Source organism: Oratosquilla oratoria, chromosome 41 (assembly GCF_046742065.1).
Source record: "Oratosquilla oratoria isolate Oo_2021 chromosome 41, ASM4674206v1, whole genome shotgun sequence".
Lineage (NCBI taxonomy): Eukaryota > Metazoa > Arthropoda > Malacostraca > Stomatopoda > Squillidae > Oratosquilla > Oratosquilla oratoria.
In genome coordinates this window covers 26,583,146-26,596,398 of record NC_134817.1, presented here as the reverse complement: position 1 = coordinate 26,596,398, position 13,253 = coordinate 26,583,146, and the positions used below count along the sequence as shown (strand labels likewise).

Genomic DNA, 13,253 nt, shown 5'->3' with positions numbered 1-13,253 from the left:
CACTATTGGCTCAAGTTTTAGCGGGCTTTTTGCTAAGCTCCTCCCACAATACTGTACACTGAGTGCACTCAATAGATGGCATTGTTAATATTTAGACACTAACGCGAGGATGATTTTTCCAAAATTTGGATTTTGTTTATCAATAGCGCCCCATAAGCCGGGTAGCTCCTCTCACTATTGGTCGAAGTTTTGGCGGGCTTTTGCTAAGCTCCTCCCACAATACACTGAGTGCACTCACTAGATGACACTATTGTATCTAAACACCAACATGAGGATGATTTTTCCAAAGTTTGGATTAAACTTATCAATAGAGCCTCATAAGTCGGGTAGCTCCTCTCACTATTGGTTGAATTTTTGGCGGGCTTTTTGCTAAGCTCCTCCCACAATACACTAGGTGCACTCAATAGTGGCATTAGTGTTTATATCTAAACACCAACGAGAGGATGGTTTTTTCCAGTTCTTGGATTTTGGTTATCAATAGAGCCCCATAAGTCGGGTAGCTCCTCTCACTATTGGTCGAAGTTTTGGCGGGCTTTTGCTAAGCTCCTCCCACAATACACTGGGTGCACTCAATAGATGGCATTGTTGTATAAATCACCAACGAGAGGATGAATTTTTCCAAAGTTTGGATTTTGGGTTATCAATAGCGCCTCATAAGTCGGGTAGCTCCTCTCACTATTGGCTCAAGTTTTAGCGGGCTTTTTGCTAAGCTCCTCCCACATTACACTGGGTGCACTCAATAGATGGCATTGTTTATATTTAAACACCAACGAGAGGATGGTTTTTTCCAGTTCTTGGATTTTGGTTATCAATAGAGCCCCATAAGTCGGGTAGCTCCTCTCACTATTGGTCGAAGTTTTGGCGGGCTTTTGCTAAGCTCCTCCCACAATACACTGGGTGCACTCAATAGATGGCATTGTTGTATAAATCACCAACGAGAGGATGAATTTTTCCAAAGTTTGGATTTTGGGTTATCAATAGCGCCTCATAAGTCGGGTAGCTCCTCTCACTATTGGCTCAAGTTTTAGCGGGCTTTTTGCTAAGCTCCTCATACAATACAGTGAGTGGACTCAATAGATGTATTGTTTATATTTAAACACCAACGAGAGGATGGTTTTTTCCAGTTCTTGGATTTTGGTTATCAATAGAGCCCCATAAGTCGGGTAGCTCCTCTCACTATTGGTCGAAGTTTTGGCGGGCTTTTGCTAAGCTCATCCTACAATACACTGGGTGCACTCAATAGATGACATTGTATAAATAACCAACGAGAGGATGAATTTGTCCAAAGTTTGGATTAAACTTATCAATAGCGCCTCATAAGTCGGGTAGCTCCTCTCACTATTGGCTCAAGTTTTAGCGGGCTTTTTGCTAAGCTCCTCCCACATTACACTGGGTGCACTCAATAGATGGCATTGTTTATATTTAAACACCAACGAGAGGATGTTTTTTTCCAGTTCTTGGATTTTGGTTATCAATAGAGCCCCATAAGTCGGGTAGCTCCTCTCACTATTGGTCGAAGTTTTGGCGGGCTTTTGCTAAGTTCCTCCCACAATACACTGGGTGCCTCAATAGATGGCATTGTTGTATAAATCACCAACGAGAGGATGAATTTTTCCAAAGTTTGGATTTTGGGTTATCAATAGCGCCTCATAAGTCGGGTAGCTCCTCTCACTATTGGCTCAAGTTTTAGCGGGCTTTTTGCTAAGCTCCTCCCACATTACACTGGGTGCACTCAATAGATGGCATTGTTTATATTTAAACACCAACGAGAGGATGGTTTTTTCCAGTTCTTGGATTTTGGTTATCAATAGAGCCCCATAAGTCGGGTAGCTCCTCTCATTATTGGTCGAAGTTTTGGCGGGCTTTTGCTAAGCTCCTCCCACAATACACTGGGTGCACTCAATAGATGGCATTGTTGTATAAATCACCAACGAGAGGATGAATTTTTCCAAAGTTTGGATTTTGGGTTATCAATAGCGCCTCATAAGTCGGGTAGCTCCTCTCACTATTGGCTCAAGTTTTAGCGGGCTTTTTGCTAAGCTCCTCCCACATTACACTGGGTGCACTCAATAGATGGCATTGTTTATATTTAAACACCAACGAGAGGATGGTTTTTTCCAGTTCTTGGATTTTGGTTATCAATAGAGCCCCATAAGTCGGGTAGCTCCTCTCATTATTGGTCGAAGTTTTGGCGGGCTTTTGCTAAGCTCCTCCCACAATACACTGGGTGCACTCAATAGATGGCATTGTTGTATAAATCACCAACGAGAGGATGAATTTTTCCAAAGTTTGGATTTTGGGTTATCAATAGCGCCTCATAAGTCGGGTAGCTCCTCTCACTATTGGCTCAAGTTTTAGCGGGCTTTTTGCTAAGCTCCTCCCACATTACATTGGGTGCACTCAATAGATGACATTGTTTAAATTTAAACGACAACGAGAGGATGGTTTTTTCCAGTTCTTGGAATTTGCTTATCAATAGCGCCTCATAAGTCGGGTAGCTCCTCTCACTATTGGCTCAAGTTTTAGCGGGCTTTTTGCTAAGCTCCTCCCACATTACATTGGGTGCACTCAATAGATGACATTGTTGTATAAATCACCAACGAGAGGATGAATTTTTCCAAAGTTTGGATTATCAATAGCGCCTCATAAGTCGAGTAGCTCCTCTCACTATTGGCTCAAGTTTTAGCGGGCTTTTTGCTAAGCTCCTCCCACATTACACTGGGTGCACTCAATAGATGACATTGTTTATATTTAAACACCAACGAGAGGATGGTTTTTTCCAGTTCTTGGATTTTGGTTATCAATAGAGCCCCATAAGTCGGGTAGCTCCTCTCACTATTGGTCGAAGTTTTGGCGGGCTTTTGCTAAGCTCCTCCCACAATACACAAGGTGCACTCAATAGATGGCGTTATTGTTATATTTGAACACCAACCAGAGGCTGATTTTTCCAAAATTTGGATTATGTGTATCAATAGCGCCCCATAAGTCGGGTAGCTCCTCATACCATTGGCTGAAGTTTTGGCGGGCTTTGTGCTAAACTCCTCCTACAATACACTGGGTGCACTCAATAAATGTCATTATTCAAATACGAACGCGAGGATTAGTTTTTTTTTTTTTTTTTTCCTTATCAGTAGATCCTCATTAGTCGGATAGCTCTTCTCACTACTGGCCGACGTGGGCTTTTCCTAAGCTCCTCCCACAGTGATTCCAGGTGCTTTAAAAAAAAAAGACAATATTTAACATTACAACAATCTTTGTAAAATGGTCGGATTTTGATCATCAATGGGAACTCATATGCCACTTAGTTTCACCCACTTCCAGCTGAAGTTTTGTTGCTGTAGCTTTTCCTAAAATGACTTTGGGTGCATTAACTCTACAATAGGTCCTCAAAAGTCGCATTTTATTCGTCAATAGTGCCACATAAGTTTGGTTATATCTCTCCATCGTAGCCCGATTTTTAGCGAGGTTTTGTTAGCTCCTCTCACAAACAGTGACATGATAAGGGTTTAAAAGCTAGCATAATTTCAGTAAAGCTGCTAAAGGTTATCAATTTCTCTCATAATTTGCCTGAATTTAGGTGCCCTTGAGCTAGCTTCTCCCATAGACAGACCAAGACCTGGGGCATTCAATAGAATTGGTGAATAGTTGAATTTTTCAACTCGTCAGAACTGCAAAAATTGGGTATTTTTTCACTTAAAACCTAAGTTTTAGCACACCAGATTTGACAATTGGTTGGATTCTTCTGATCAATTTAGTCTAATCTGTAGGACAATACTTCCTTACAGTAGGAACTACAAAATATTCTTTAGTAATCAAGATATATAAAACCAGAAAGGACATGTGAATAAACAAGAATATGTACTTTTTATTTCATATCAGTAGTAGATATTTTATCATTGCTGCATAAAATCTGGCAAGCTGAACGTCGACAGAGGTTCCATAGAAGATCTGAAATATAAAGTTATACTGACATAAATTGGCAGACCATTTTTTTTTGTCTTTATATACAAATATCTAGAACTCCACAATGAAATCATGTTTCTCTTTTATAACTGCATATCTCAGGTAACAAAACAAGTTTGAAAATGCAACCACTTGCTTTTGTTAATTAGTGACATACAAATTTAAGTGTTGTATAAGTGCTCACTCAAAGAGAGTAATGAAAAGGTGTCACAATGACAAAAATAATGGCCTGAGGGAAACCAGAAAGAAAAGTGCTACCAGGTATGATAGCTTTTCCCCCCTTATCAGAGAGGTAGCCACCCAAGGCATGCACTCTACACCTATCCCACTCCCCCCATCAATCATTTCCCTATTATCTTAGCTCCTTGTGGATGAAGGGTCACCCTTGCCTGCTGACTGGGTCAGAAGCAATGCAACTACCATCCACAGGATCTGCCTAGGATATCGCCGTGGGTGACAAGTGCTATGCATGGGAAAAGACCATCACAAACACTGTAAATTTTGTGGGGGCAAGGTGCAACAGCCCCTCCACCACTACCTGCTAGAGTGTAGACCCATGGCCATCCTTCACCTAGGACTCGGCTTGCCACTCACCACGGCAGGGGTGGCATGGCACTCCACTATTTCCCCTTCTGAGCTTCTTGGGGGTACACCCTCCCTCTGGCACCCCTGAGATGGTGCCCCTGCTAATAACTGACATTGCATGGACAACAAAGCATGTATATGACAAAAAAGAAAGCAAATGGCAAATTTTTATAAACTATAGAAATGAGTATGTTAATGTGAGAAGAGAGGAAAAAAGGAACTATGAGAAGAATATTATAGATAAATGCAAAGATCAACCCAAACTATTCTATCAGTATGTGAATGGTAAACTTAAAACCAAACAGGAAATGGTGAAACTACACAAAGGAAATATAGAATACACAGAAGAATTAGAGATGGCCAAAGTCATGAACAACCACTTTCAATCTGTCTTCACCAGAGAGAAAATACAAAATTGGGACGAAGATAATAACAAGAAATCTCCCCACATGAGTGAGTTTACAACATCACAAAAAGAAATATCAGAACATCTATCAAAACTGGACGTCAGAAAATCACATGGCCCAGATGGTATTGCAAATTGGATTCTAAAGGAATGCAAAGAAGAACTAACGGACAAAATACTCATCATAATAAATAGCTCACTCAAAGAAGGAAAGATACCTAATGACTGGAAAAATGCTAACATTGTACCAATATATATAGGAGGAAACAAGGAAGAACCCACCAACTATAGGCCAGTATCACTAACAAGCACTATAGCCAAAATTTGTGAGAAAATAATCAAGAATAGATGGGTAAAACATCTGGAAGACAATTTGGGTTCAGGCAAGGAAGATCATACACCACAAACTTAATATGCTTCTACTCAAGACTAATAGACATAGTGCAAGAAAGAAATGGATGGGCTGATTGTGCATTCCTAGACTTGCAAAAAGCCTTTGACAAAGTACCACACAGAAAATTACTAAAAAAACTGGAACACATAGAAGAAGGAATACAAGGGAACCTTCTAAAATGGATGGAAGACTTCCTGACAGAAAGAAGATGAGAGTAGTGCTCAGAGAAAAATATTCAGACTGGAAAGAGGTGATCAGTGGAGTACCGCAAAGATCTGTACTGGCACCAATAATGTTTGCTATCTATATGAATGACATGGACGAGGACGTGAATTGTTACATGAGCTTCTTTGCAGATGACGCCAAACTGTTAAGGAAAGTAGAAACTGATAAGGACTGTGAAGCACTGCAAGAAGACCTGAACAAGGTATGGAACTGGAGTCAGAAATGGGAAGTGGACTTTAATACTAAGAAGTGAAGCACAATGGAGTTTGAAAAAAACAAAAACAGAATTTCAGGAAAACCTACAATTGGAACCAAGGAAATAAAGAAGGTAGGATCCGAAAAAGATTTGGGGGTAATTATCACAAACAACTTGCCCTATGATAAACAGATTAACAAAATTGTCGGGGAGACTTACAACTTGCTAAGATCAATAAAAGTGGCATTTGCATGCGGCGACATTGTGGTTCCCCAGTACCAAAAAGAATATAAAGAAAATAGAAAGAATCCAGAAAGCAGCAACAAAAATGGCACCTGCACTTGCAAACCTATCATATGAGGAGAGATTGGCTAAACTGGAGTTACCGACGCTGGAGCAAAGAAGAGAGAGAGGTGACCTACTGACCATCTACAGAATCATGAAAGGATACTTGATAGAGAGGACTTACTAAACTGGGACAAGAGAAACACAAGAGGACATGGAAAGAAAATAAAAAAACATAGCTATAGAAGAGAACTGAAGAAAAACAGTTTTCCACATAGAGTATTGGACACTTGGAACAAACTGGATAATGAAATAGTATGCACAAAAACCATTCATGAGTTTAAAAGCAAACTAGACACTGCGAGATACAAAGGCAGGACACCATGAGCATAGCTCCCCTTCCCGCAAAATACAACTAGGTAAATGAAGTGTTCCAGACCACCTGCAAGGTTGAAGTCCGAGCAGGTTCTAGCCCCACAAGCCAAGAAAAAAAAAGGACACAGTTAAAAGACAGCTGCACAAAAAAGGGTTAAAATTTAACACAGCATGATAATAAACAGCTTACTTTATCTTCAAAACATGACACAACAGAGAAGTAAAAACCATATGGGATTTACTTGCTTTGTGTTTATCCCTTCTCCACCAAGGTTTATGAAATAGTTTCACGAGAAAAAATGAAAGGAAAAATACCAACAGTGGTAAGTTTTATGATGAATTAATTGCACTTAAACCTTTGACATAGGTAAAGAAGAATCATTTTCAAAGAGTGTCATAGATTCACTTTAAATCTTGAGCAAGAGAGATGAAAAAATATATATGTTATAAGCAAATGACACAACTGGGGTTCAGGAAATGGAGATTATAGACAACTTTCTCTCTCTCTTTCTATTGTGTGTGAGTGTGTGCATGACTCACCATGGTCTTGGATCACATGTTGGACTCATGGTCAACAGCTATATCCCTCCCAGAAGAGAGCTCATATACGACCAATCTATGGGTAATGCACACACACCCCCATCTCCCCACCCACAAGAGCTGGAGTAACCACTCGCAGTGCAGCGATACTGAAATTATTTCAGCCCTGGGCGGGATTCGAACCTGGACTGCTGTAGTGGTAGCCGAGAATGTGTGTATTGTTGTTTTGGAGTGTGTGCTTGTGATTTTTTTTTTTTTTTTTTTTTTTTTTTTAAGAATTACATAAGTTAACAAAGAAATAGGCAGGAAACTGTGGCACCTGACCATTAAAGAGATAAAAGGACTGAATGTTTCAACAACACTCCTTTTCAAGGGCTAATATGGAGAACATGAAATCATTTCAGCATCTCTCCTGATTGCTGAGGCAAAAATATACTTATACATAAAAAAAAAATGCATGAATTTTATCATATTCATAAAATGCCTTATTTTTAAAAACCTGCTACCAGATTCCTCCAAAACTGGTGTGTCTGTGCACAGGCATGCCACATCTGAAAATAATAATTTGTGAGGGCCAACACTAGGCCTAACATATCCTGCTAGTGTGGCTGATGACATGCGGAAAAAGGTTGATTTGAATGGGTTGAGAGGGAGAGAGGAAAAGTTTAAATGTGTTTGAGATGAAATGTCTGGGAAGTATGGTAGGGGTTACAAGGTTGGATAGAGTGATAAATGAGGAGGTGAGAAGAGTTGGGATGGAAAAGATGGCAGATAGGGGTGATATCAAAGTATTGGGATGGTTTGGACGCATGGAAAGAATGAGGAAAAATTAGTAAAAGAGGTGTGGAAGGCAGAGGCAGATGGAATGAACTTGAGGGGACAACTGAAGATGAGATGGATGGGGTGAAAGGGGCTTTGAGCAAGAGGGGATTGTATGTTGAGCAAGGAAGGCAGGAGATAGGAGAGAGTGGAGAATGGCTGTGTGCAGATGATACTGTGATGCAAGAAAGGGAGGGGGTGGGGGATGGGGGAGGTTAGGGAATGGATATGTATGAATGATATTTTGACACAGCCCAAAGGGATTTCTCCCAGTCTCCTCTTTTTCCTGCATGAATAGACAGAGAGGGGGTCGCCAGTTAAGTGAAGTGGCCTTACTGTGGATGTGCTGTGTCTTGCTGTATCACTTCTGACCCAGGGCAGTGGGATGACCCATCATCTATGAGGAGCTAAGATGGGAGGGAGGAAAGGATGGTGGATGGAGTGATATAGATGGGAGTGGGTATACGCCTTTTGACTTGGCTACCTCCCTTGTATGGGGGAGGGGGAGCCCTTGGTATATACATAGACAAAGCCCTTTAAGGGGCACTGTCATAGTCTCCTGATAGGGTGGAGTTCATGACATCAAACCAAATCATTTAGTGGAAATAGGCATTTGGGAATGGATGCTACAGGGGGATCATATGAAGGGGTTATTGTGCCGACAACACTGTGTGGAACAGACACAGAATTTAAGAGAGGCAAAGAGGAAAAGTTTAAAAGTGTTTGAGATGAAATGTCTGAGAAATATGGTAGGGGTTACCAGGTTGGACAGAGTGAGAAATGAAGAGGCAAGGAGGAGACCAGGGGTGGAAAAGGAGATGGCAGATAGGGTTGATGAAAGAGTATTGGGATGGTTTGGACACATGGAAAAAATGAGTGAAGAAAAATTGGTAAAAAAAAATTGTGGAAGGCAGAGGTGAAGGGAGTGAATATGAGGGGATGACAGAGGATGAGATAGATGGATGGGGTGAAAGGGATGTTGAGCAAGAGGGGGATGTCTGTTGAGCAAGGGAGAGATAGGGGTGAGTGGAGAATGGATGTGATTAGATGATTCTGTAATGCAAGGAAGGAAAGGGGTAGGAGATGGGTCAGGGAGTGGTTATGTGTGAATGATAATTTGATGTAGCCCAAAGGGATTTATCCCTGTCATTTATTTTTCTGCATGAGGGGACAGAAAGGAGCGAAGATGAAAGGGAGGAAAGGGAGTGGTATGCGTGGGAATGAAATGTTTTTTGACTTTGGCTACCTCCCTGGTAAGAAGGATTAAGCCCTTGGTATATATATATATAGATTTAGTGGGCACTCTCAGACCTTGCAGGCAAGCCAAGTGGGCATGCCAACCTTAGGGATGCATCACCACACATTTACCAGTTTCTTGAAATATGCAATTGTGTGTATGTTTGGTAAGTTGTATAATTGCCAAAGGGATCAAATTCATTAAGGAATATAAAGGTGAGTGCATGATTTTGACTTGGCCACCTCCCTTATAAGGGGGAAGATGCCCTTGGTATATAGATAGCATCTTCCCTCTGCAGAAGTTTGAAATATAGTTTCAAATGTTGTATCCCTATACCATTACTAACCATTACAATATGTCACATGCCTGACACATGATCTACATGCATACAAGAAAGCACTAGCCTTTGGCAGTCCCTGCAATCTTGATGACCTGCACATTTCCTGACTCAGACAATGCAATTCATCACAACAGCATACATCATGCCATTGTCCAACGAAGTTATCGACACAAGTACCTAATGTCACCAGACAGTTCATTAACCTTTCCTTTTACATACCAAGCTACATTATCATAACTCCAATACATACAAGGTACATCCACAAATGATATTACTAAACCCATTACAACACACATGTATCTCAAACATATACAAATCTGACAACCTACACCTGACATGCTTAGATGGGTGTCACTCTCCTTAGACTCAGTAGGGGAGACTTTGTCTTCTTGGGGGGTTATATCACCACACTTGTAAATATCATTAAAGCTAAATAAACCTAAAACCCGGAAAGGGTATATCTATCCCTGCTAAGCCCATTGTGTAGCCCAAACATATGGCTATAGTGTAAATCAATTGTCTTTTCAGTTATTATCTACTTGTGTATGGATGATGCTATGATCATGAGGGGGAGTGGGTGGGGGATGGGGGCTGTATGAGAGTATGAGAAATAAATTGACTCAGCCTGAAGGGATTTCTCTCAGTCTTTTCCTTTTCTGCATGAGGGGACGGAGAGGGGTGGGGTCACCGATTTAATGAAGCGGGCTTGCTGTGGATGTGCTGTGTCCTGCAGCACTGCTTCTGACCCAGGGCAGTGGACAAGATGTGGGGATGACCTGTCATCTAGGAGGTGCCAAGATAAGAGGGAGGGAAGAGGGTAGAGGGGAGTGGGTATATAGGGGATGGAATGGATGGGAGTGGTTTCTATGCCTTTGTTTTTTGGTTACTTCCCTTGTATGGGAAAAAAAGCTTTTGGTATATGTATGTCATAAAAAAAACTCATCTTTGAATTGTGCTAAAACTTTTTATTTAATAGCAAAGTATTTCATATCTAAAATGTTAATAACAATAAATCATTTAAAACGCTTTACATAACTAGGACTATTCATGACATCAGTCACAGGAGTGTAGTCTTGTTTGTAGACACTTTCTTCTACATAGCCTTTGTCTTGCTGACAGCTCTGGCTGCACGAATACACAAGCACAGTTCCCCAGTCTATACTCCGGCCTGTACTGTCAGCCTTCAGATGTACCAAGAGTTGGGGCATTATCTGCAATAAGCATAGACATCATAAAGGCTACAGCACTTTTAATCAAATGTGGTATATAAGCATATACCAATTGTTTTCCTCCCTTGTAAGGGCCATGGCAGTGCCAAAGCATCAATTCACACTTCATACATACATATACCAAAGGCTTTTTCTCCCTTACAAAGGATGTAGCCAGAGGCAAAGGCATAAATCCACTCTCACCCATTTCATCTCCACATACTCCACTCCTATTCACCCATCTCCCTCCCTATTTTCTTAGCTCCTCAAAGATGATGGGTCATCCCTGCATCTCGCCCACTACCCTGGGTCAGAAGCAATGCAGCATGACACAGCACATCCATAGCAAGGCCACTTCATTTAATCGGTGACCCCCCCTCTCCGTTCCCTCATGCAGAAAAAGAGATGGGGAGAAATCCCTTCAGGCTGCATCAAAATATCATTCACACCCACTCTCCCTCATGTATCACAGGATCATCCATACACAACCATTCTCCATTCACCCCTATCTTCTGTCCTGTCCTGTCCTTCCTCAACAGACATTTCCCTTTTTCCCAATGCCCCTTTTACCCCATCCATCCATCTCATCCCGTTTACAGTAGTACTTACTTGGAATTCAAACTGCTTTTGTTCACCACAGAGGGGGCATTGAGGGATGTCCTTGGGTTTGTTGTCCGAAGAAACCCACAAAGGTTCTCCGCCACGATCATAACGAATAATCTGAGGAGAAATTTTACATAAAAATCTATATATCTATACATATCAAAGACCCATTTCCCCTTACAAGAAAGGTGCCCAAATCAAAGCACCCATACATACACATTAAAACCCATTAAACACCTCTCCCATCTCAGCATCTCATGCATGGAAAGTCATCCCCGTCTCCTGCTACACTGCACAGGTTGAAGCAACACAGTGAGACACATCACTTTCATAGCAGGACCTGACAGCCAGAGCTGGTATACACCCACAACTTATATGACAATGCTCCTCTTCATTCACTTAAAATTTTACATAGCAGAGAAGAATAGAATTAGAAATGAAGAATACATTAAACACTTTTCTAATCTGAACTTTACTATAATACTGAAGTATCTCATAAAATTTCTCACGCTCTCAAAAAACATGGGTATACCGATGACAGGTATCTGCAAGTCATGGTCCTGTAGCACAGATGTCAGAGAAATTAATCTCCCAGGTCCTGGTGAGGCAGCATCTGCATCATGGGACCATCCCCAACCCCAAAAGTTGGGGCCAAACAATCACAGCACACCCTTGCCACTGGCTCTTATGCAGGTGGCACCAATCCTTGGTAGCAGCTTTGGTTACTCAGGCAAGTACCACAACCCTTTTTACAACAATGCACCTTCACACTTTTTCCGCACTGAAGGGTGATTCTCTGGTGATCATCCCTCTTCTCCTTCTATTAGCTGGAGATGTAGAAAGCAATCCTGAACCCACCACAAAATACACATTTCTAACATGCTCTCCCTCCATAACAGACAAAGGGCTCAGTTCAGTGCAACTCATACAAAAACTGGATCAACCTCACTTGCATAACATTTGCTGACATAAAAGAATATAAAACACCTGGGCTTGTTCTATTTGCCCAACCATGATTTTACTCCCACCATCCCACTCCCAGCCTACCCTACCTTGCCATTGCCTAATCCTAATCTTCCGCCACCAGTACCCCAAACACATACAGTAACCTACTACACATAGAGAACACACATCAACATCTTACATCACACTGATGGCACACACACACACACACACACACACACACACACACACACACACACACACACACACACAAAAAAAAAAAAAAAAAAAAAATCCTGAAAAAACATAACATACACAGTGCCATCATACAAAAAACAAAGCTATGACAACCTCCCCCCCCCCAAAAAAAAAAAAAAAATTATATATATATATATTTATATATATATGGGTAAAAGTAAGGTGATGAGATGTACAAGGGGAGAAGGTGGCAGCAGACTAGAAGTGAGTATTAAGGGAGAGACTGGAGAAAGTGGATAGTTTTAGATACTTAGGTGCAAATGTGGGAGGAAGGGGAGGAGTGGAAGTGAAGGTAGAATGTAGATTGTGAGAAGAAAGTAAATGCCTTGGAGGATTAAAAAGTGTAAAGAGAAATAGACATTTGGGAATGGATGCTACGAGGAGATTGTATGGGGCAGAAACATGGAACATAAGAGAGGAGTCTGAATGTGTTTGACATGAGGTGCCTGAGAAGTATGACAGGGGCTACTAGGCTGGATAGAGTGAGAAACAAGGTGGTGAGGAGGAAAACAGGGGTGGAAAGGGAGTTGGGAGAGTGTTGTTGAAAGAGTATTGGGATGGTTTGGACACATGGAAAGAATGAGTAAAGAAAGATTAGTAAACAAGTTGTGGAAGGCAGAGGTGGAAGGAGTGAACGTGAGGGTGTGACCAAGGTTGGATGGATGGGATAAAAGGGGCATTGGGAAAGAGGGGAATATCTGTTGAGGAAGGACAGGAGAGGACAGATGATAGGGATGGAGAATGATTGTGTATGGATGATGCTGTGATGCATGAGGGGGAGTGGGTTGGGGATGGGGGGTGAGGGAGTACGAGTAAAAAATAAATTGATGCAGCCCGGAGGGATTTCTCCCAATCTTCTTCATTTCTGCATGAGGGG

General features: G+C 41.5%; 1 protein-coding gene across 1 annotated transcript in view; it reads right to left on the bottom strand.

The window, feature by feature from the left end:
- Window positions 1-10,309: 10,309 nt before the first annotated feature.
- The window catches only part of Zfrp8 (Zinc finger protein RP-8), a 46,270-nt gene continuing 43,326 nt past the window's right edge, over window positions 10,310-13,253 (bottom strand). The window contains exons 9-10 of the mRNA XM_076178275.1: window positions 11,183-11,293; window positions 10,310-10,576 (exon numbers count right to left, since the gene is read on the bottom strand). Coding sequence (XP_076034390.1) covers window positions 10,379-10,576; window positions 11,183-11,293 — 309 coding nt within the window. The 3' untranslated portion in view covers window positions 10,310-10,378. The remainder of the gene's footprint in view (window positions 10,577-11,182; window positions 11,294-13,253) is intronic.